The following is a 24,146-nucleotide window of genomic DNA, read 5'->3' as shown; positions in this document are numbered from 1 at the left end:
ACGAATGACAAAAAGACTGACTGTAGGGAGTCAGTCAGTAGACGGCAAGCTGCGCGTCAAGCGCGAAGGATTGCGATTTCTTTACGGCATCAAGCATGGTGAAGTGCCGGACTAGCAGCTGCTTAGGCAGGGGAGGGGGGGGGGGGGGGGGGAAGAGGTGAACGATGCGGCAGATAACAGGCATAGGACAAGACCAAGCCGTCGGAGGCACAACACTTCGTCATGTTGCAATGTCACCATTGCAGTTTCCTTTTTTCAAGACCTTTTTTTTTCGCCGCCAGTATGTTCACTCATGTCCAAACCAGCCCTAAGACGTTCTCACTTCCATAACCTTCCGTCACGCAGGCGCTCGAGTTCTACGAAGGAGCGGAGAGGGCAAGAGAGGAGTTTGATAGCCTGCAGGCGTCGGGATCAGTCGTCGAGGCGTTCTCGTTCGCCGATTTCAAGCTGCCGTACATCTACAAGCCTTTCCTCTGCGTGCTCCTCGGCATGTTCCTGCAGCAGTTCTCGGGCATCAGCATCATGCTGTTCTACACGCAAGACATCTTCGAGTCTGCCGGCTCGACCATCGAGTCCACCGACTGCACCATAATCGTCGGTGTCGTCCAGGTAGCCAGCGGCTTCCTGTCAACGCTGCTCGTCGAGCGCCTGGGCCGCAAGATCCTGCTGCTGGCTTCCTGCTTCGTGTCCTCCATCAGCCTCGTCCTCCTGGGGATCTCGTACCACTTTAAGGATTTGCAGGTAGGCTGGAGACACTATGGTGCTAGGTGGAGGGCGCCCTTTGCTGTTAACATCGCCATGCCACACAAGCTTTTCAAATCTATATAATCCGCTTTTTGCTTATGCCAGTGAGAATCTATGTAGGTAGCACCTGCCTTTCTTCCTCGGTGTTCATGTGAAGAATTTGTCAGTGCATCTTGGATGCCTCTGATAAATGCATTGGTAAGCAGTGAAAGGTCGTTCTGTGGCACTTTATCTCAGATTCAAAGCGTGCAGTACTGCTTATACGTGCCATACGTGAAAACGCGCGTGCTTGCTGTCGCAAGATAGACAACGATATCATGCAAAATATGCAGCCCATTGCATAAATGGTTTGACTGTCACAAATGCAAGTGACTCGGAGTCATTATTCAATCTAATGCTCAAATGATGTGTTAGCATTGAGCACAACAGGGTAGTGATTATTATGCGATTGTAGCACAAATGTCTTACCGATTTCTGATTGCTGTTGCACATTGGTTTCTGAGGACATTTTGATTTCTGTACATGTTTTCTCCCGTTGAAAACTGTCTCGCTATTCTAATTACCGGTTTTCTGCTTTAATTTTTGTGGTGAATTGAATCGCTGTTTTGTTAAACTTGTTTTTCTTTTTGATCGCGTCAAGTATCGTTAAGGTTTTACTAGGTGTGTTTTGTAGGCTAAAGAGGATTAGAAGGCGCAAAGCAAATCTTTTCGATAGCTGGTAGGTGGCTGTGTAAAAAGCAGCCGCCGAGGAGGTCTGAGACACCTAGGTTGTTCTTCCAGAGCAGGGTGTAGAAGGAATAGCTCCGGCAAGCCTCATTTTTGCACCGTTAAAAAATTATGCACTCCTTTTTAAGCCGGAGAAAAGATGGGTGCATCTGTTCCACTTAATGTCCTTCAGTGCTGTTTCGCATATTTCCTTTCTTGTAACTTCCTTTCTTCTTCTTGTAACGATATCGCCGCCTCTTTTTTCTTGACCCGCGCAGTTTCTGAAACCTTTCGCGCCGTAGACATTTTCGTTTCATTCAACCGCTAAGGTTTACGATCTTTGTGCGCCTGCGTCCATTCAGGGCCAGGACTTCCTCGCGTCGTACGGCTGGCTCCCGCTCCTGGCCTTGTGCGGCTTCATGGTCGGCTACTCGGTGGGCCTCGGACCGCTGCCCTGGATGCTCATGGGCGAAATGCTGCCGCTGCGCGTCAAGGGCTTCGCGACGGGCGTGTCGACAGCCTTCAACTTTGGCTGCGGCGCCCTCATCGCCAGGGAGTACCACAGCACCATGAACCTGCTCGGCAACGACGGCATCTACTGGTTCTACGCCGCCGCCATGGCCTTGGGCTTCGTGTTGGTGCTAATGTTCATCCCCGAGACCCGCGGAAAGACGCTTGAGGAGATTGAGGTGCAGTTCGGCAAGAGCGCGAACTCCGCCGCGGACTCGAGGGAACAACCGGGCCTCGTGAATGCGTAGTGGTAACTGAAAACTGTGGACTCGTTGTTTAGGACCTGATTTTTTACTATGCGTGAGTGGTTAAGTTTAGGGCACTGCGCGTAGATTGTGACGAATATGCTTTCGATTGGAGCATCAGTTTTTGTTCTCGTGGCTTTCCTTGTGTGACGATTCGTTTTCGTTGACACCTTCCGGGCCTGTAATTTTGTGAGCGAAGTGTGCTCGTCATACTGAATATGCCTGGCATGCAGCCGACCACCAGCCGCCGACGAGGTGGCAGTGACCGCCGGTCGCACCGCTCGGCTGCTATACAAAAATGTCGGCACATAACTTTGGGAGTTTCAGCTGCATCCGCTAGCATTTTTCTCACTCATTTCTTCATTCAATGTCTGTTTCATGTAAAAGGAGAACCTCGCAAGGTTGTGAGCAGTGCAGCCAAGTCGGCTGGTTGTTCCAAGCCGCTAGAGATTCTATTCTGGGCCGCTAAAATTCAGCTCCAACTGGTCACGGCGCACGCGCATAGGACTCAAGTTGAATCGTTCTGTTTCGCCGCTTAGCAGGTGAAAACGTCCGATTTTGCAGTGGCAGAACCTTAATTTATGGATCAAACTCTGTGCTGTAAAGTAATGTAAGTATCACTTCAGCACACCTAACGCTCATAGTCCGATGCTGGTGAACTAAGCATTGTTATTCACTTTCTTTGTTACCGGACTCTTGAGCTACTAGCAGTGCTCGTTTAGCAGTTTGCACTGGACCGCTGCTATTATCAACAGCAGTTGGTAATAGTAGTACTAATCAATGGCAGGCAACGTTACTGTCATTGGTCATACTTCTTTTTCTTCTTTTTCTCTTTTCCTTGAAAGGCACCAGTCCGGTGCAGTCGCGGAATAAAAGGGGGTTAAAGCCAAGTGTTTATACATCGCTGTAGCAGACACAGAGCGGCGGTACAGCGGGCTCGGGTTTCATTCTATACCTACAGTCATGCGCAAAAGTGTCGAGACCATTCGAATGAAGGTCAGTGCTATTTTTCTGCGTGTACAAAGGCATGCCTGACAGAAGTGTGTGTGGGCTGACAGGCTAACATATTTGATCAGGCACCCTGTGCATATCTTTAAACCAGGCCCTGCACCGTAGGAAAGCCCTGGCATGTAGTTCTGTCAGTTTTCGTGCTCTACACTTTTGCGCAGAGATGTATACATGCTTCTGTGGTCTAGTGATACCTCCATACAGTGATCTACATACCATCTCAAGAGTACCTGTGGATTCGAGTAGGCTGCTCCGAATGCACATATCCTGTATGCATTAGCTCTGTACTGGATTGACTGTGTGGTTCTACACAGAACACGTGTTAAGGGCACGTTGAATTCCTCTCTATTTACATGTTGTTCTCGACACTGTAGGTATGCCATTTTGTATTCGCTGTGTGCAGTGTCGCCATTTTAAAACAGACTGTGCTCTTTGTGCTCTTAGCGCTACTGTAGCCACTTTTCTACTTCTGTATGACCTGTGCTGCAAAGATGTAAATATCCAAACCACGGTATCTACACTCACAGAGCTCCTCCCCTGACGTGAGCATTGCTGCCGTCATCCTTAATCATGTCCTAATGGTTCATCTGTTTTGCAATCTTCTGCCATTGTCTTCATTAAAGCAAACGTCCCCGACAGCAATTCTACCGATATCATGTCTGCATCTATCGCGTTTATGTGACGCCTTGTTGTTGCAGTCTTCAGTGACGTCAGTCTGGTTGCCACCTTGCATGCTGCATTCGCAGCCAACGCCTCATTAGAAGTGAACCGCTTCAGTGCAGTACAGCGCATTCATGCATCTTTCGGCTGAGTACCGCATCTACCCGAGTGCAACAAGCGTGTTGAATTTACGGGCGCCTAAAGGGAAAAATGAAACAACACTAATCTAACGTAGAATTTTACGCACACACATAGCTCAATAAACGGCTTTCACGCGCCCCCTTGCGTTTCAAAAGCTTCGCACGAAAGGTTATCACATAAGACCGACACCTAAAAACGCACGGAAATCTGCCGCTCCGTGACCACGTCGACCGTGGGCTTTAGAGACCTCGACGTAAAAACGAAACTTTTCCCGGTCGCTCAACCGCGCGGTGAGTCGTGCCTCGCGAACATTGGTGGTCGTTGCTTGCAACATATAAGTGAGTCGTCTTCGTGGAGCCGTCGGAAAATTGCGCGACTGCACGCGAGGTCGACGTCGCCAAAAAGTGCGTCGGGTACCGTACCGATTGCGAGGAGAGCAGGGAAAGCTTCTTCGCGTGCAATGGCAACGTCAAGCTTCCTGCGCACCCGAAGCGAAATACTGCCGTTTGCTTGAAACATCGCGGCGCTGTGGACGTTAAAGAAGTCTGCCCAGTTTGAATAGAACTAAACGAAGGCCTTTATTACATCTCGCGTATTCTACAACATTTCCGCCAGTCAATGCGCTGACTTCGCACTCGGTACGAAAGTGCGCCCAATCTGGTGACGAGTTTCTGACTGCTACGCTGCTGCTCCGATACATGAGGCGCAGTGCCGGTCGCCTTGATTGCTATTTGTGACTCGGAGCTTCCGTTGGTCGACCAATACGGCATTGTTACTTTTGTTTGTTTTTCCATTTCCCTAAGTTAGCGGCCGACCTTCAAGACGATTCAACCAATTAATACGCGAGCAAATACGGCATAATGTGCTCTTGTCTCTACGCTTAATATTCGATTATAACGCGCGGTATACGTGACTGTCCGCTTCTATATATATTTTGCGTGCACTCTAACACCATTTTATATAAAGCACTATGCTAGAGGACAGCTTACTCCATTTTTACTCCCATATAGGCTTATTCCTGTTTAGAGTTATAAATGAGCACGAACGGAACGTAGGTAAAAAGACTCCAGGTTGCTGTCTCGTCTGCAGAGCTGATTCTTTACTACTGATTGCTGCACGCAGAAGAAGGAGAATAAAGGATCCCCATGTCCTATTTCGTTGACATCTGGCAAGGAGCACATAGCTGTCTATATGTGAGACTAAGGAAGTGTCACTACAATGTTTGCTAATCTATGCAGATTTTGTAGACAGTGCGACTAACTGTGATTAGCCTGTTGTGATCACTGCCGTTTGCATGTGAGATTATCGAAGTGACAAAAACAAGCGTAAGCGCCTATAGCATTGTCTAAATCAGTCGAGTTACTGCTGATCACAATCAACAACGGTCGTTGTTTAGGAAGACGTATGATACATCTGCGGCATTGCTATTCGTAAAAATAACAAATAAACTTGAGGGGTCGGTTAAGCTCCGCCTTAAGGGTATGACGCGCTAGCGTTAATTGGTCCCTTCAGCGGCCAGGGGTCCTCTTTGCGTAGCACTTCGCAGAATCACTGGCACTGTTCTTCCACCATAACATGGCGCTTAAGCTTCCCTTAAGAGTACCACGCGACACCATCAGAGATCCCTCCCGCGCAAGTAGTCCTTTATCTGTCGCCTAGGTTCTGTCTGCATACCCACATATGCGGAATTGGTCAATCTCTACATTACATTCATAGATCGCGGGGAGTCCTTATAACACTCCTGGCGCAGTGGTGCAGCGGTTAAGCGATGTGCCACTGCCCCGGCAGGTGGCGGTTTCGAACTCAGCCACCGTTCGGCATGGAGGAGTGAGTGAGTGAAAAACTTTTATTGAACATTTGCGTAGTTCGGCGGCAGCAGGATCCGCGTTGTCTTCCTATCAGGCGATCCCGGATCCCGTCTTCGCAAGGTCGGGCCCTCATCCCAGGGCTCCGCTGAGCCGCGCTGTCTCATAAGCGTGCTGCACCAGGGTCCTTTGGACCGTGAGCTCGCTGCTGACGAGCCGGCTCTCCCATTGCTCCACACTTGTGTGTTTGTGTTGGTGGAATTTTTTGTTTCGCTCACACTCCCATGTGATGTGGTACAGCGTTGGTACCGCCCCGGACCACGGGCATGTGGCTCTGTATTGTGTCGGAAACATGTTGTTTAGTATGTGTAAATTTGGAAAAATACCCGTCTGCAGTCTGCGCCACCCGGTAAAAAAACTAGGAGGGAGCGTGACATCATCTCACGTGACAAGGCAGCGGTAGCTCTTAGCCGGATTTCGGTTTCGCTGTGTTGCGCCATACCAAAAAGCACCGCAATCCAAGCGCTGGTTGGCAGTCTGGTAACTGTGGAGGGCCTATTTCCCAAGAGTCAGTGCGCAAAAGGGCCCTCGGCAGCGGCGTCAGAGGAGGATGGCTTGCAGAGGCTCAGCGCGTGACGTCATGCTCCCTCCTAGTTTTTTTACTTCCTCCATGCCGGTGGGGCGCGTGAGATTGCGCCACCTGCCGCGGTGGGCAGGTGGCAGAATTCAGATTTTCCGCTCACAACACCGACAACGACGAACGTCATGACGGACTACCAAGAAAAATCAACTTCATCAGGGTCTGAACGAAGCGCTGATTTTTTGAAGATATTTGTAGCGATAGCTACATTACGGTAGCATTTCGAGCCTTCAGCGTGGCGGCGCCGCCACCCTGCGGCTACGCCGCCACGCTGTAACGTGGTTGGTCACGTGGTGCGGAGCAGCTGCCGGTGGCGCGGCGCCGTGGCTGATCACGTGGTTGGTCACGTGACCAAGTTTCACTCGGCCAGCTATAGCTATCGCGTCACTCCAGGTTTAACCAGAGCTAAACCGCCGCCTATTTTTTTTTTGTGTCCCGACTAATTTTTGGAGTGAGGTCCGCAACACCTCGCCCCCTCTCGGCGCCATCACTGAAAGATACCCCTCATGCAATACCCCAACAGGGGAATTTGAGGTATCAATAAATAAATAAAAAGCAAGAAAGTGTGTGTATTCTCCAGGTGCCTTTTCAACCACTGTAGTAACTGTGCAAAAATGAATCTGGCTTGCATAGAACTAAATTACCAATTACAGATAGGCGCCGCGTTACTATTATAGCTTTGTAGCTGAGGATTGTAACAGCCATATCTCTTATTAGAATTTCAAAAACGCGAATACCCTCAGTGCTGTGGCTCAGCAAGTTCTGGCCATTCCTCGCGCAATTCTAAAGTGGCGCTCTTCCTTTGCCGCGCGAGAACGTCACTCCAGGCGCACGTGGCCACCTCGTCTTCGCCTCAGTGCACTGTAGCCTCAGCGTGAGCAGTGAGCAGCGCATCGCGGGCGGGACAGAGATAGTCACGTGGTACGTGCGCCGCGTAGTGAAGCGGTTTGGCCGACGTCGCTATGCACACACATCCGGCGCGAATTTCGAATTCAGCGAGAAATGACCAACATTTGCTGAACCACAGCACCAAGGGTAACCGCGTGTTCGAAATTCTAAAAACGCATCTGGTCATTACTAATGGTCGGCTACAAACCTGTAGTTGCAACCAGGTTCCTGTCTGTAAGAGATAAGAAGTTTATTTGAATTTAGTTTGCGACCTTAATAACATGATTCATCTGTTTTCTGACGACCATCAAGAGTGATATTACTTTGCCGAAAAAACCATTCTTTAACATCAATATGTCTATTTTTAAGTCGTACTTAGATTGCAAAGTACGATGTAAAAGGGAATGCGGTCGGATGAAACGTGAGGAGAAAGGCATTGGAGTCAGCTGATGGCAAGGCGACCAGTGAATACAGGCAGACTGAAAGTAATTTCTTGTAACACTGAGGTTTGTGCTTGTAGAGATAGTCTGGGAGCTGGTCTCGCAACATTGGGCTTCTAGCATCGATAACAGACGCTTTCAAGATGTCTGAGCAGAGTTCATCCTGAGTGACACGCTTATCTCGTTTTGGCAGCACTGTTTAAAACGCAGCGAGTGGCGATAAGATGGCTGTGCTGCTTCGCAACACAATACAATAGGTGCAGAACTCCCAACTACCTTGCGATACTTGCTAGCGTTGGGTAACGTTCGCATGTACTCCGAAGGCTTGCCAGCGTACAAAACCATTAAATGCATGTAACTACTCTTCTGGAACGTCTTGGTAAGCTCGCTAAAAAGACGCGAAATATATTTGGAATGTTCGACCGCAGAATGGTGTCCGGGATTTGGTGCGAATAAAAATTTTCCTCCTTGTCTTGATCAATGGCGAGAATACGGCGTCATGCTCTGCGTTTGACGTAGCGGTCCAGACAAACTGCTGCATTACCTGTGTTTTGAGGCCTGCGTATAGCGGTAAAATGACGAGCACTATCAAGACCATGAAGACAGCTATCTCCAGGAGACACCAAGTAAATAAAATCTCGCACAGGGCAGTTTTTACACTACACCACTGACTTTACGGTTACAATAATTCTAAGCAGCACCTCTTGAGCGTTTCTTCACAGCAGCACGTCTGCGTTCAAGGCGCATTGACAAGTGCACCGTATGCGAGTCAACGTGGTCACAGCGCCGCTGCGGTACTTTAACCATAGGCGATCGCAGAAGAAGCACACAGTGCAGAAGAAGCACACAGTGCCGAACGAAGGAGGACATGGGTTTAGGCTTCGGCAGCGCGCACAGCGATCCGCCGCCGCTAGTTGTGCCTCTCCTCGGGGAATCATCACTGGAAACATTTTGAAATGACATTACAGTTTTAGTCACGCGGCAACGACACAAGCAAGGATGTCAACTCAGGCTGATGTCACTCGTCGGGAATGACATTAAATTCACCGCTTGACAGGGGGCTATGGCAGGTGCTTGGAGTTCAGTTGTTTCTGTAGCGGCTTATTCGCCGTCTCCCCTGTTTTCCTCAAGATTCCTTAAATTTCGGAGGATTAATCATCAATCGCACGCGTAGCTGCTCACTTAATAACACGCCATATTACACTCTTTGTTCTTAAGCTTCACCACTTAACAGAAAACGTCACACATCAATGCTCGAGTAAAAGCGGTTGCAAACGGTGGATGAACCATAGCGCACGTGCCTATTTAAACGACGCGGCAAATTGCCACGGGCAACGGCCGATCAGCTACCCTTAAACATTGTCATTTCGACAAGGAGTCCATTTAGACACATTGGGGGAAAGGGGAAGAAACGATCGCCGCACGCTCAAGGCGGTGGCACATTAATCACGCCGTCGATGTGCGTGTACGGGTCCCGTAGCGGTGTCCAAAAACCAAGCACGAAATTCCTGGAAGGGTGCGGCGCCGAAACCCGCCGCGGTGGCTCAGTGGTGAGGGCGCTCTGCTACTGATCCGGAGTTCCCGGGTTCGAACCCGACCGCGGCGGCTGCGTTTTTATGGAGGCAAAACGCTAAGGCGCCCGTGTGCTGTGCGATGTCAGTGCACGTTAAAGATCACCAGGTGGTCGAAATTATCCCGGAGAACTCCACTACGGCAACTCTCTCTTCCTTTCTTCTTTCACTCCCTCCTTTATCCCTTCTCTTACGGCGCGTTTCACGTGTCCAACGGTATATGAGAAAGATACTGCGCCATTTCCTTTCCCCAAAAAACCTATTATTATTATTATTATTATTATTATTATTATTATTATTATTATTATTATTATTATTATTATTATTATTATTATTATTATTATTATTATTATTATTATTATTATTATTATTATTATTATTGCGGCGCCGAGAAAGGGAGTATAGGCACCGCATCTCGTGTCAAGCAGGGTCTCCCTCCTCTTGACCTCTACAAGGCTCGAACATCCCGAACCATATGTCCGTATGCGCCCCTTTGCCAAGGTCGCGGGGAGAGGAGGACTAGGGCCGTGAGCTGAGACGCGCCAGCGGGTGCCCGATAATAATTGGTTTTTTGGGGGAAAGGAAATGACGCAGTATCTGTCTCATATATCTTTGGACACCTGAACCGCGCCGTAAGGGAAGGGACAAGGGAGGGAGTGAAAGAAGAAGGGAAGAAGGAGGTGCCGTAGTGGAGGGCTCCGGAATAATTTCGACCACCTGGGGATCTTTAACGTGCACTGACATCGCACAGCACACGGGCGCCTTAGCGTTTTTCCTCCATAAAAACGCAGCCGCCGCGGTCGGGTTCGAACCCGGGAACTCCGGATCAGTAGTCGAGCGCCCTAACCACTGAGCCACCGCGGCGGGTTCCCGACAAGTTTCATTTTCAAACGTGTTCCAGAACAATTTTTTTTCTTTTTTTTACCGCGGGTCGCCGTCGCGTGACCTGCCTTCACGCTACCGTTTCCCTCTTCGCTATCGCCGTCTTTCTTCCTCCTCTGCGCTCTGCGTTCGCTCTCGTTTATCCTCCGATGCGCTCGTTCGCTCGGTTAATAATAATAATAATAATATTAATAATAATAATTGGTTTTTGGGGGAAAGGAAATGGCGCAGTATCTGTCTCATATATCTTTGGACACCTGAACCGCGCCGTAAGGGAAGGGATAAAGGAGGGAGTGAAAGAAGAAAGAGAGAAAAAGGTGCCGTAGTGGAGGGCTCCGAAATAATTTCGACCACCTGGGGATCTTTAACGTGCACTGACATGGCACAGCACATGGGCGCCTTAGCGTGTTTCCTCCATAAAAGCGCAGCCGCCGCGGTCGGGATCCGCCGAGGCCGGCGGCGAAGCACGCCGCTCACCGCACGAACTAGCGCCTACAAGAGCTGCGCTATAAAAATTATGGGAACATTTATTTACATTACGTGTGGGCGGATTTCATAAGAGACCACAACACCGATTTTTTTTTTCAGGCTGGAGAGAGGGGGGGGGGGGAGATGTGGCTGGTGGCACGTCTCGTGACCTGGTGACGTCATAATCGCCTGGATCAATCAGCGAATTATCACAACACAATGCCGTTTTTTTTTATTCCGTAATGAGGCTGTCTTGCTTGCATCTCCTCTTTGTCATATGTGTTTCGTGCTGCAAAAATGCATTCTACATACCAACTAGCCCGTCTTTTCACGTTAATAAGGCTGCTTATACTATCGCATTAAAATTACTTCCAGCTTCCATGTTATCCCCAGTCGCCTCTGTATCGTGGGTTTGACAATTTAAAGTGCTTCAAGGGCCCTGCAACTTGCGATGACAGGATCATAGTGCCATCATAAAAGGCACAAGCCTCATAAAGCATAATGCACATTTATCACTTAATGTTTTTTTAATTGACCTATTACAGGCTTCAAACCTAAGATTAGACGTCTCAATATTTCCAGAACTACAGTTTGAAGAGTTCGAAGCTCAAGTTTAGCTTCAATCCGAATCGTCGATCATCTCATAAGCTAGGCGTTGAAATCTGCACTGATACGTGTTTCTATGCATGCGGTCGTTTGGGCAGTTCGCGTCTGGCATAACTGCTGTGTTTGCTAATTAGTGCCGATAATTAATTCCGCTATCAGATAGAGAATTTATCTGATTTATTGTAACAGTACCAATTACGCAAACACAGAGCATCAGCTATGATACACATACCTTCGTGGAAACTGCGCGAACGATTTATGAGCTCTGAGTGTTATCAAAACCTATACCTGTTTCCTCCCGATGTCCAAGAATAGCTATGATCAGATAATAACGTCCAAGTCAGTCGGCGCGCACCTTGAAACACCAAGTTAAAAGGGGGCAGCTATGCTATCAATAATATACATGTCGTTCGTCTATATATACTCTCCACTGACTGACTACATTCGTACTTAAATTGGGACGCAACCGTTTGTCGTACAGCGTTCCGGGTGGTGTCACACGATTCCTTGTTGCATATAACTTACACGTGCCAGTCAAGTTGAAGGCTAGCTTGCGGCAGGGTTTCACCGACGGCATATGTACCTTCAACTGTATGCCTTCCCAGACTTTACCTCTTCCTCCAGACTTTACCTCTTCCTTTAAGGCGTGGTTGGAGTGTCCACCGAGATGTGAGAGAGTTATTGCGCCATTTCCTTTCCTCAAAAACCAATTTTCGTGTAAAAATTTTCATGCAACCGTTCGTCGTACAGCTTTCCGGGTGGTGTCATACGCGTGTGTGTATGTGTGGGTGGATGCCACCAAACCTAGGGACAGTAAAGCTTTTGCATTCCGCACTTAAGCAGTCTTAAGTGCGTCTGCCGTATTTTTGTAAGACTTGTTAATCATGGCGTGGCTTAATTTGAGGATAAGTTAAAAAGCACGTTTTATAAACTAGAGGCCAAAATAGGAGTACTGTCGGGACGTCTCATTGGCATCAATGTATCTAATGCTACCCACGTTGACTACACCCTGCTCCAAGGCTCTCGGCGTTTAAAATGGTCGCTGTGATGTTGACAAAATTCGTTCGCAGTGTACAAGGGAAGAAAGATTTGCACGGACGCGTAACTGTCGCGCAGGGGGTTGGTAATGTACACAGACGCCCACTCTTGGGGTGAACACGTGAGTGCGAGGGCGCACTCCGCAGCGAGCATGTGCGCCGATAGACCAATTCCCCCCCCCCCCCCCCCGAATTCTGGAAAAATACAACCTGAAATCATGAAGCGCGGTTTGTTCCCAACAAGTATTGTTTGAATGTTCGTAGTAGCTATATCCAGCATGGAGCTAAACTCTGACTCGCTATAGAGGAGTGCCTATTATGGATTATAAGTTGGAATTTCTCTACCGCGTCTATTTCAATAGAGTTTTAACCCCAATGCTTATAGCTGCCACCGCATTTCTTATCTAGAAGGTGCGACCAGGAATGAAAAATACGCTAGACAAAGTGCCCTACTGATTCTTTCAATCCCTCCCATTTTTCCCATGTCATTAACGAATGGAACAAGCTGCACCATCGTGTTGTCGAATGCCAGATCGTGGATATGTTTCAAGTACTGTTGTCGGACATGTGACATACTCAGTGCTCAGTTGCTGTTTCTCGCTTTTTTTGCGAAAGCAACAACACTACGCCAACCAGCGAGCCATTTCGGCTCGTTGCGCACTTCAGCCGTACGCCGTATGCCGTGGCCGACGAACGACCATGAGCCGCCGTTGCCAGGAAACGCCGCAGCCGCGCTCCAACAGATGGCGCCGCCGTCGACGCCGCTACCGTCGCCGCTTGCTCCACCAGATGCGCTTCGCTGGGGTAGATGACGAGGAGGTGGCGCCTCGCGGGGAGTACATATATATGCGCTTCGCCTCAGTGGATTCTCGTCGTTATGGAGAGCGCGAAAGAGAGGCAACAACGAAGCGAGGAAGAGAGCACGTGCTCGAGAGATTCCAGAAGAACGCGCCGCACGGCTCGAGAAGCGTCGTAACGAAGATGTGGCTCGAAGAAGTCGTTACACGTCCCGGAGTGACTCTCCAACTGCGGAAGAGACCGGTTTGAGTTCTCGAGAGCGTCAGAATGAGACGCTGCGTAGACGACGTGCCGAGGAAACGAAGCTTTCGCAATTCAACTAGGGTTAACCAGAGCGAAACCACAGCCAATTTTTCTTCCGTGTTTTTTTTTCTCGTCGCTAGAACTTTGACGAGCGTGAATGCACAGTTGACGCTCTTTTTTCACCATACATTGTATCTTGTAAAATGGTTAGCCCGTGCCGTATGTTCGACTCTTGTGAGCGTGTGCGTGCGTGCGTGCATATCCCCCCGCCCCGGAATTATTCCTTCACAGCGCTGCCAGAAATGTAAATAAATAAAAATAATGCCCCTACGATGCCATATCTCGTTGCAGGGTTTTAGAACAGTGTTCCAGGGTTGTCTCCAGTTATGCTGACGCGCTCTGCCTAGCGGGGACAGCAGCACGCAGGACATATTTAGCGAACCGTGTTTCTGATAAGATATCTTGGGCGTGCGACGCTAACAGGTAATAATAAAACTGATTTCACACAATGAACAGTGAAATGGTTAAAAAACCGATAATGCAGGAGGTGTTTCTTGAAATAGTAATCTGGCTTTTGTTTGAAATGACCGCTGAATAGCTGTCTGCCAGGTGTATTACGCTATGAATCATCAAATTACGCTTTCCTACGAGCAACTACATTTATGAGCCCACTAGTTGCAAGCGCATAGATGTCCACAGTGGTCGCCCCGAACAGCTTTTGAATTAACCGTAGGCTAGTTTACATGTTTAATGTTTGTGGACCTTGCTGTCAAAAATAGTACTCAGCCTCAGAGGCTGCGAACTCATTAGCGCGCTGGTAATGCTGGTCGTAGTCATGGCGACGCCGACAATGGCCAAAAATGAGGCGGCTTGAAATTTTACCGTGCTGTGCGCAATTACCTCACGCTTCGGTTAGCGCTATGCGGATTCGCACTGGATCGTCCGCTAATCGATTGATTGGTTCGGACCATAGAAACGCTCGCTCGATGTTGTTAACTGAAAAATTGGTCGACGCTTAACCAACCTCCAAGAGTACAATGCGATATCATTAGAGATCCCTCCCGCGCCAGTACTTCTCTATCGCCCAGGTGTTGCCTACACGAGCACCTGTGCGGAATTAGTCATCACAGTCGAAAACTCGTGATAACGAAACGGTTTATGACGAAACAATGAATATAACGAAGGAATGACGATTCCCCTTGGCAGTTCGGTCAACGCGGGATATAACGAAGCTACGGAAACAGCGAAGTAATCGCTGGGTACCTTCAATTTCGTTACAACGAGGTTTTACTTTACCTGCCCCCCACCCCCGCGCGGCCGCTTGCCCACAATCTGACAGGCAGGTGTGATAGCGTCACGAGGTCATGTGACTTTTCTCGCCCAATCTGGGCAGGTTGCGATGACGCCGCAAAGTCACGTGAATTAGTGATTTCGTGAAATCGGATGGCGGGTTTTGCTCCTGACGTGAGCTCTAATGCTATCGTATTAAAAATGGGCAACGTCGTGGAAGAGGCAGCGGGCACCAGTAATCTTCAGAAGTGTTCGCACGCTAGAACTCTACGGGTCTGGGTGGTGCGTTGGTTATCGTATGCTGGTACGCATAAAATTTAATGTCACTGGGAGCAAGCCAGTCTGGAGACAGTACTGATAAATCTTTCTTCGGACGACAGCTCTGCTTTTGTTTTCATTACTTATCGGCTTTTCTTTTTCGGGGGGTGGGGGGGTGTCCAAGCGAATTCCTAACGCGCCTGCGCGTTGAGAGTACCAAGACGTGAAAAGACGCCAGATCGTCGAAGCAATTCAGATCCCTACGATACGGCATCCTCCGTAGTGCAGGTGAAGCTTCAGGAGGAGAAGGAATCAGCACTGTATAGCACTAACAATTTGCCACTATTGATAGGCCATGTCTCTTTGCCTTGCGTAGGCTGCGAAAAACGCGTGGAAAAGGCACGTTGAGGACTGGACCAATAATAATTGTTCTTTAGCAATCAACGCCAGACAGAGTTGTAGACCTTTTTCCACGAAACTTAATGTCTGTGGTGTGGATCAGGTTATTTGTAATTAATGCCATTTTTAGAAATCTACTTCACAATGGGAGATCGCCCAGGCGCACTGCGCGGGTAAGCGACATTATTTCATTAAGAGCCCAGTCATTTTCTGCGGCGCTGCTGAAGTTAACGGTTAGCGATATTGCGCACCTTATCTCAAGTCCTATCTAATGTGACGCGCTTTCTTGTCTCTTACTGGTGCACTATTTGATAAGGAACGGCCGGAGGCACTTTAACAAAAGCGTTCCTATTTTCTTCGCAAAAGGTCGAGCGGTACTCCTGCGACTGCTGGGGCGATGGTACGGGCAGGCACTTCTGTGGTCGACAAAGTCCATAAAGGTGGAACCAGTCGTCAGTAGTGTGTGCCGATATTGAGCTGTCCGGGCACAGAGAAAGAAACTGAAAGCTGCGCTGGAAGTTTGCCATATCTATATGTCTTTTCGGTTATGCCATTTCACGCTATACTTATCGTCCTAATGTACGGCTTGAAGTACTGCGCTTCGGTTCAATAAAAACACAGGGCTCAGTGGAGCAGAGTACCACTGAAAAATATCGATTAGCTCTAAGCTCAGCATCTATTTAAGTGCCATATACTGGCACGGCTATTACGTTCGGTATGTGTAATAGGCGGCTTGCAAGTCTTACCGCTGGCAGCGCATGTTTCAACATTTTTTATTTATATTTGTTTATATACAATACTGCCAGTCTCAGCCAGCATGCTAGTATTCGAGTATTTAACAATAGGAGCTAGAAGAAAGCCAAAAAGAAGGTAACGGGTGACAATAGACAATGTTATCATTCCTAAAGATAACACAGTATCAAGAGATGTCAATAATTAATTGTTGGGCAGTCATCTGGTAAAATGCAGGACTATTGGCACTTTACTGATTCTTGCTACATTCTACTAATCTTGAGGTGAAGGAAGCTAGTGAGTCCGACATTGTAATCGATGGATCGAGTTGATTCCGTTCGCTGATGGCTAAAGGAAAGAAAGAATGCTTGATAGTGTTCGTTCGGCATGAGTATTCAGTCAGCGTGTGCGCATGCTTGTGCCGGTATTGCCGTGACTTTGAGAAGGATGCATATTTAGACACATCTATACTGTAGCTCTTGTGTAATAATTGATAAAGAAACTTCAGGGGGGATTCTTCTGCCCTAGATAATAGAGATGGAAGGCCAGATGATGCGGCAAGATCGTTAGGAGATTCAGAGGGTTTGTTCAGTAAGCGGCAGTGGATTATCTGCTCAGGAGGACAGGCACGAAGGTTTAGCCAGGAAGGTCGATGTCAGTGAGATGTTCTTTCGAAGCTGGAAAAAATGCGCTCCACTGTTTTCCGCTAAACAACATGGTTTTCGTGCCGGAAATACTTGATTCTGCCTGTAAGTGAAAGTGCATTCACAGCCCTCCTGCATAGTGCGCAGAAATATGCGCTGATATTCATATTAAGAAAATGTTTAACTTACCTTCCAAAATGGCGTCGTGTTTCTAAAAGACAACACTACAGCGGATTAACCTGCCGCGGTCGCCGAGTGGCTATGGCGTAGCACCGCGGAGCCCAAAGACGTGCTATCGAATCCCGGCTGCGGTGGCCTCATTTCGATGCAGGCAAAATGCAAGAACGCCCGTGCGCTGTGTGATGTCAGTGCTCGCTAAAGAACCACGCGTGGTCTAAGTTAATCCGAATTCCTCACCTACATCGTCTCTCATAGTTCGCTATATGTGCAGCTGCGGGACGTTAAAACTCATAACATAACGTACAGGCTTTGCGAAAAGTAAATAGCCCGAAGAGCTTGATTATAAGTCGCATATTGGGCCGCTTGTCGCATCTGTGCAGGTTCTAGTTTTAGAGATTTATAACGCTGGCGGTACATAGAGCGCCACAGAACATCGGCCCAGAAGAAAGCCCCTCGGACTCTAAACTTTTGACAAAGGCTGTGCCCAAAGTGGAGGATTCAGATAATGTTGTCTAATATCGAGCTTTCCTACCGTATACTCTTGTGTCTTAATAAACAACTATTTTTTCCTCATTTTATCGGCATCTAAAAGCTCTATATCAATGGCAATTATCTGACCAATGACCCCGAGTTCAGAGTTAGCATTGCAGATTACTCATTCGCAAGCAATGATACACGCTGCTGTTTAGCTCCGTCCATCGCGCCTCATTCGCCTCGTCATCGCCAGTCTCCGGGGCACGCCCTTAATTAAACAGGACGGCGGGGCGGTGCAGATAACACAGCCAAGCCCCTGCTTGCACAGTGGACTTGCGGGAAAACAATGTGATGTCGCTTTTCAGCGAGATAAAATACGTCAAACTATCGACACAATCGCACAGAGAAACAGAGCCGATAGCGCGAGGTTGGCACGGAGTTATCTCGTGGTGAGGAGCCCCGACTGATAGCGGTGTCCAGGAGGAGCTCCACACATAATGCTCGCCGCTCACCTGCTGTTCGGCGAACGACAGAAAAGCACGTACTGCACCCGGCTGCTTCAGCTGCTGCTAGGTGTAGTTAAGACAGCTCAAACAGGCAAGTGAACGGCGGTCTTTTTCTATTTCGTTAATACGTTCGTTCTCTTTCTGCTGTTTCTATCTCTTGCGGAGAGATAACCGCACGGGTCTCGTTTATGTGTGCACAACAAGTGCATGTAGATTTCCTGCGCGTGCAACGCGCGTTCTCCGCGAACCTCGTACCAGCAAAAAACTTACACATTGTAGAGCGCACCCGTAATGTTGACCATATATAATTTTCATACAACCAAAATGTAAGCCATGAGTTTTCGAACTTTGCGCATTTTGCGTTGCCTTGCCCCTACATTGATGAAATCTGAAGTTTAGATCACAAATTCTGAACTTTTAAAATTGACAAAAGAGTGCGCACACGGGATAAATAAATTGAAAAATTCAGAATTATTCAATCTCAAGCATACGTAGCAGCATGACCATTGGAATTTCGAATTGCTTCATTTAGAGGGTTAGCCCTGTGAAGTCGGTCATCTTACACCATGCATTTTTTTACCTCTGGCAGCTGACGTGGTGACTTTTCCACGAGGCGTACATTGGGAAATGCTATTTGTGTAGCGTTGTGAAGAAATGAAATAATTTCTCGAGCTGAAACGGAACAACTGACCCTCTGCAGTGTGCTTCGCACTGTCGGTCGGGAACAACAGTGATGTGTACCATATTCCAGCTTGGAATGAACGCGGCGCCGAGGTTTCGGCGTTTTCGATAAGCAGTAGCTCGACGCATCGGAATGCGAAAATGACCATCCTGGAGATAAAAACATTTTCCCCTTCAGCTGCCTCGTATCCAAGCGCACCCATTACCTGGCAGTAAATTGCAGTCCAATCTAAGCTCAACTGGCGTACGCCATTTTTGCGCACGGCAGTATACGTTACACGCATGACATTAGAGGTTTACTGCAGCCGCTATCGGCATGCACGGGAACACAACATTACCAGTACCGACGCCTCATCGCACGATAGTCGCGCTTCGAACACTATTTGCGCGGTTCAATTGGTGCGCACAAATCACTTTGTGACAAAGGCCTCTGATACTTCCAGATGATATTTCCAGATACGGAATGCCAAAACATCACCCTGAACATAGCCAACACACGTTTCATCTTAATCCTGCTAGCGAAGAAAAAATACTCGCATCAGACTCATCAAAACAGAAACTGTTGTGACATAGACAATATAAAGCTATGGCCCGTTAAGTATGTACTAGATTTAGTAACACCGGTCCTAACTCATTTGTAATTTTTGTTTTTATTCAGCGCAGTTCCCCAAAAAACTTCAGAGATCCAAAATAACCACGATATATAAAAGTGGAACCAAGTGCGATTTCTTATATTACAGGCCGGTGAAATCCAGCTTTCTTGGACATCGTTCTGATTATGAGCCAACTGTGCCATATTGTAAGATACTGTTATGAGCGTGTTGAAGGGAAGCACTCGCGGAGAATTTCCGCAAGGCTTATTCCACTAGTATTCAGCAACCACATCAACCTCAGCCTGAGTATAAAGGCGCATGAACAGGCCAGTTATCTCGACCTGAAAACTAAAGTTTCTTTTGCTTATTTCACAAACTTTGTATTTTAAAGTTATAGGCGTTTTCAGCGGTTCCAGCTGCGACAGTTCACGGCTTTTAGCAGCGTTGCTTATACAGAGTTGATTGATTGCATGGCGGCTATCATCACTACGCTGACATCCCCTCATTACGCGCTCGAAAAGAATGTTTACACATGCGCCACATTTGTTTTCATCACATAAATTGATGATGCGCTCAGTTATCCGGCGCATTAAACCTATGCCCATAGATGCGCTGTTACGATCTAGGAACAGAAGTACGCAGCACGTGAAAACTTGTTTGAAACTTACAATTCGTGCTTACTGTTTACTCACGCTTAGATGTGAATCTTACGAGACCCGATGGAAAGGACTATTCGCTGCCTACGATGGAACCTAATTATCATTTGAAATAACGATCCTTTAGATGTGTTTTTTTGGAATTATGCTTTTATCTAGATACTGCTATCAGAATGTGAAAGCGCTGTGAATTAGAAAAACGTTCTGCAACAGTTATTTCCTGCGCAGAAATTCTCTGTACATGTCCGAACGCAAGTGTAACGCTTGAAAAGGCTAGCCTGTTGGAATTGCATCACGTCGTCGAGGAAGATGGGGATGAGGGTTCTATGAGCCTCGCAAGGCAAGCGGATTTCATTCAAGAAGATTATGCCGTCTGAAGGGAGCCATCAGAGAACAACTTGAACGAAACGGTAGCGCCTGTATTGAATCGCAAGGCAGCCATTCCGAGTGATGACGTCGATTTTGCACAAAACGCTAAGGCCCATTTGCTTCAAATGGAATAGCGGCAGTAAGTGCAGCTTCGCTCCAAGTATTGACTTTTCTTAAGCTGAGCCAAAAAAAGACAAGAAGCGAACAATTTTTTCTAATAATCTTTTTTTTCTTCACTAACGTATATAGTAACTTTCTTTAGGGGTGGGGCCTTTGTTTTTTATTCAGAGGAACAGCTTCATAGATTCGTTTACTTTTGGTTAGCTACCAGAGAAAACAAAATAGAGGGCTCCCTTGTAATTCCGAACTCCCGAAGAAATACTCAGGACAAAGAATGGTAACAGCGTTGTAAGCCTAGGCGCATTTGCAGTTGAAAACAGGTAAGTTCTGGTTTCCTTACTTTCGGGTAAACACATCTCAAAAATGTTAAGACGCCAAAAAATCTTTAACATTTCAGCCAAAAATGCGTAGAAACATCGTCTGCCAGACATTTCGTCACCATCGGCATCACAAGTTCAACATCACTCTGCTCTTTCTGCAACCCGCTCCACGGAAACAAGGAAGGATTCGCCATTTTCTACCCAGAAAATTATTCCTCTGGCAAAACTATCTTACTTGAGAGCCACTAGCGTCGCATACATTTGGAGTGAACCGAATGCCTTCTTATTGCCGTGTACAGATGATCGCTAGCGACATCTACATTGCGCCAGAAGTATACTGTCTCGCAAGTGAAAGCAATTTTAGCTGTATGAGCACGCTTGCAACCGCGCTGAAGACGGTTTATTTGTAGTCTAACGAATTCGAATGTGGGTGGATATGGTCTGGGCGTTCAGTTCAGGTCAACGCCTCACTGACATAGTGGAAACGTCAGTGACATTGTTATGCAGGACTGCCGAGTGAAAGGCTGCGATTGCTTGCACACAGTTGAAAGAGCAATCAGAATTTTGCCCGAAGAATTGCGTAAAAAAAGGTGCTGTGTGCGATGGATGCCGCTATACCACCGACTCTCGACCAAAACCCCTCGTGACAGGACATTTTCATACATCGATAAGCAACGCTTAGACGCAATCTGTAGGACTCCCTGCGTAAATTGTGACCGTGGACAAAACATGCATGCACCTTCACTCCCTTGAGTCTAAGAAGTAGCCAAAAGTAAGGACCTCTGTTGCAAGCAATCCAACTGAAAAGATCATTTCATCGGCTGGGAAGGTGATGACTACAGTTTCTTTTTAACAGCCAAAGGAACCTTACTTATAGACAGTTGCACTGTGGAGCGAAATAGTAAAAGCAGCGTATTGTGCAACGTTATCAAACAAAAAAAAAGTACGAAGAATGGTCTAAACAGGCGCATAGGGCACCGTTCCACAAATCATCCCTCGTCATTGCGAAGTTGCATGCATTAAGTTCCGACTCCAATCTTTGCGACTGCCCCCTGTCTATCTGAGAATATGGGCTGGTCTTATTTGTTCCTGTTCGCATCAAGAAAGTTGGCTGGAGGGGCGAATTTAAGTACGATGAGGACGCGATCTCGCCGTTGATGCTGATTTCGCTGCCTTTGAGTATAATTACTTTTGTAACGCGATTGAGAATTAAAAACTTGGTGGCCCATGTGTATAGTCCTCGATAAAGGTGACGTTGAGAAATAGCGTTTTTTTCTTACAGAAAAACGTGCTCAATGGGCATTTCTGCCACCCATCATCCCACCCTTCCATCAGAAATATCGTTTTAAAGCGCAGTTGTTGGTGGTTCTTTTGCCGGTTGAACATCACTGTAGGCGGTATTGGTGTTGTAACTAGATCACGTAACAGCCCGAGAGCTCCTTGCTTGCCCGTGGCACTTTCGTCTTCTTTCCAGCTTAGAGCGAGGGTCTCCCGAGCGCGCTTTATGGCCTCTTCGTCTTCTTTGAGATTCATGGTGTTCGGACTAGGAAAACCTTACATGCTTACCCCGAATGTGGACATGAAATTTGAGGTTAGGGGTACGACAGTTAGAGAGTACATAAAGCAGACCATTAGGCAGCCATTGTTACTCGTAGAGAAGATAGGCTTCAAATATTGCGAAAAAACACCTTGAGTAATTAAAAAAATACGAGAAATAAGATATCTGGTGTTTGAATAAAATATCTTAATGAGTTGATTTAGCAAAAAACCCACACAACTTCTTCATTCAACCGTAATAATCATCTACATTTCAGCGGTTTTCTTTTTTCATTTTTAATCCAAATTCGAGGCTAGGACACAAAATTATCCAATTACTCCACTCCTTGCCCGCAATTCACCCTGTTTGTTTCCGCAATTCACCCTGGCCAATCCCCCGCCGTGGGTACGTGCCATTGAGCCTGAGGTATCATCATCATCATCATCATCATCATCATCAACAACAACAACTGCGCTCGCATTACGCAGTATAGTAATCGTCCTGTGAGTGCTTTAGCCCAATTTATAAGACCGCGATGATTAACTGTCAAACCGAAAGAAATGGAACTTGGTAGGTTGCAAGGTCGCTCGTAGTGAGCTATCATATTTTATTTTTTTAATGCATCGGCATTGAAAACCCCTTTTGGAGCTCCTTAAAGAATAAAATTCTTGAGGTTCAGTTTGACATCAATAAAGCGGCACTACGACTTGATTAACAGTACGGCCTGCACATCATAATACGGAGGCGTGTACCAAAACAAAAACGATAAAAGGAAAGTGCTTAGAAAACGACGCTCCAGCTATATTAAAAAGTGAAGGCTGGGGAGCAATTTCCATTGCTTCGGAGCAAAAGCTGCAGCGTCCTTTTTGTACTGTTGTTGACGCATTTTTTTTGTCTTCACAGCTTCTCTAGGCGCATACGTATTCATGTGCCATTCTTTTAAACTTTGCGAAACTAGCGTTCTTTGTGCGTAACCTTCCGTGATGCCAATAGCCGTAGTATGTAGTAACTAAGGAAGACACAATGATGTCTGTTCGTTCGATACTTCAGTGAACCCTGCGTTAGCAGACCGCTAGTGCTGAAGAAATGCTTATGGCCAGTGGCTATAGTTTCGAACTTTCCGAACAGCTATAGACTAACACCTATCTGTGACGTAAGAAAGACGCGATGACACTGATGCCACCGGCTGAGAAGACTAAGGGAAAACTTGGGGCGCAAGGAAGGCTTAGCGTCCATAGGAATGCGTGGAAGGAAAAGTTTTCAAAGCAGTTTTACTTTACTCCGCCTTGAGGAATTACCCTAAACATTTGGCCAACTAAGCAGTTTTCTGATTTCACAATTCACCTATGATGCCGTCACTTCGACAAGAAAAACAAAGTTCATCCGAGAACAGATTCTTAATGTATGAAGCGTCATTTCGAAGGCGATGTATTTTTAAAACATCGCGTTCAGTGCGTGTCGGGTTGACTCCCAGAGAAAGGGAGGGGGGGGGGGGGGGGGGGGGGGCACGGATCGGGAGCGCGGCCTAATGAAACACACATACCCAACAACCCTGAAGGAAAGCATTTTTGAACGGGAAAGAGTACAAAAGCATTTTTTCATATATTGTAAGATTTCACTAGAACAATCAATATATCCGCAGATTTTCAGTCGGCAGGCTTGCAATTGTTTCGCTATTAACGTTTTTGTTATCGTCAAAAGCGTTCGCCGTTGGTTTTCTATATGGCAATTTTAACCGCTCGATGCGAGCAAAGAAAAAACTTTAAAAAAAGATTTTGGTACACATCGGAAGAATGAACCATTACCTTCAGTATCTCTATAACACTACGTTACAATTTTCTAATTTCAAATTTTTTGTCCGATAACGTTGGACATGCCCCCCAGCGGCGGGCCACTCCCATGTGCCCGTTTCGCGGTGTTTTAAAAATACATCTTCTTCGAAATGACGCTTCGTGCTTTCAGAATCTGTTCTAGGATGATCTTGGTTGTTCTTCAC

General features: G+C 47.2%; 2 protein-coding genes across 7 annotated transcripts in view; both read left to right on the top strand.

The window, feature by feature from the left end:
- Positions 1-3,865, top strand: part of LOC144136744 (solute carrier family 2, facilitated glucose transporter member 8-like) — a 40,708-nt gene extending 36,843 nt beyond the window's left edge. For all 6 annotated transcript variants that reach the window (XM_077669331.1, XM_077669333.1, XM_077669328.1 and 3 more), the window contains exons 4-5: positions 346-741; positions 1,812-3,865. In XM_077669331.1, coding sequence (XP_077525457.1) covers positions 346-741; positions 1,812-2,207 — 792 coding nt within the window. In that variant the 3' untranslated portion in view covers positions 2,208-3,865. The remainder of the gene's footprint in view (positions 1-345; positions 742-1,811) is intronic.
- Positions 3,866-17,815: 13,950 nt separating this feature from the next.
- LOC144136742 (facilitated trehalose transporter Tret1-like) overlaps positions 17,816-24,146 on the top strand; it is a 49,291-nt gene continuing 42,960 nt past the window's right edge. Inside the window, exon 1 of the mRNA XM_077669325.1 lies at positions 17,816-17,965. The gene's annotated coding sequence lies outside the window, so the exon portion shown is untranslated. The remainder of the gene's footprint in view (positions 17,966-24,146) is intronic.

Source organism: Amblyomma americanum, chromosome 6 (assembly GCF_052857255.1).
Source record: "Amblyomma americanum isolate KBUSLIRL-KWMA chromosome 6, ASM5285725v1, whole genome shotgun sequence".
Classification (NCBI taxonomy): Eukaryota; Metazoa; Arthropoda; class Arachnida; order Ixodida; family Ixodidae; genus Amblyomma; species Amblyomma americanum.
Note: the sequence above shows the minus strand (reverse complement) of the source record. Positions and strands in the feature narration are given on the sequence as shown.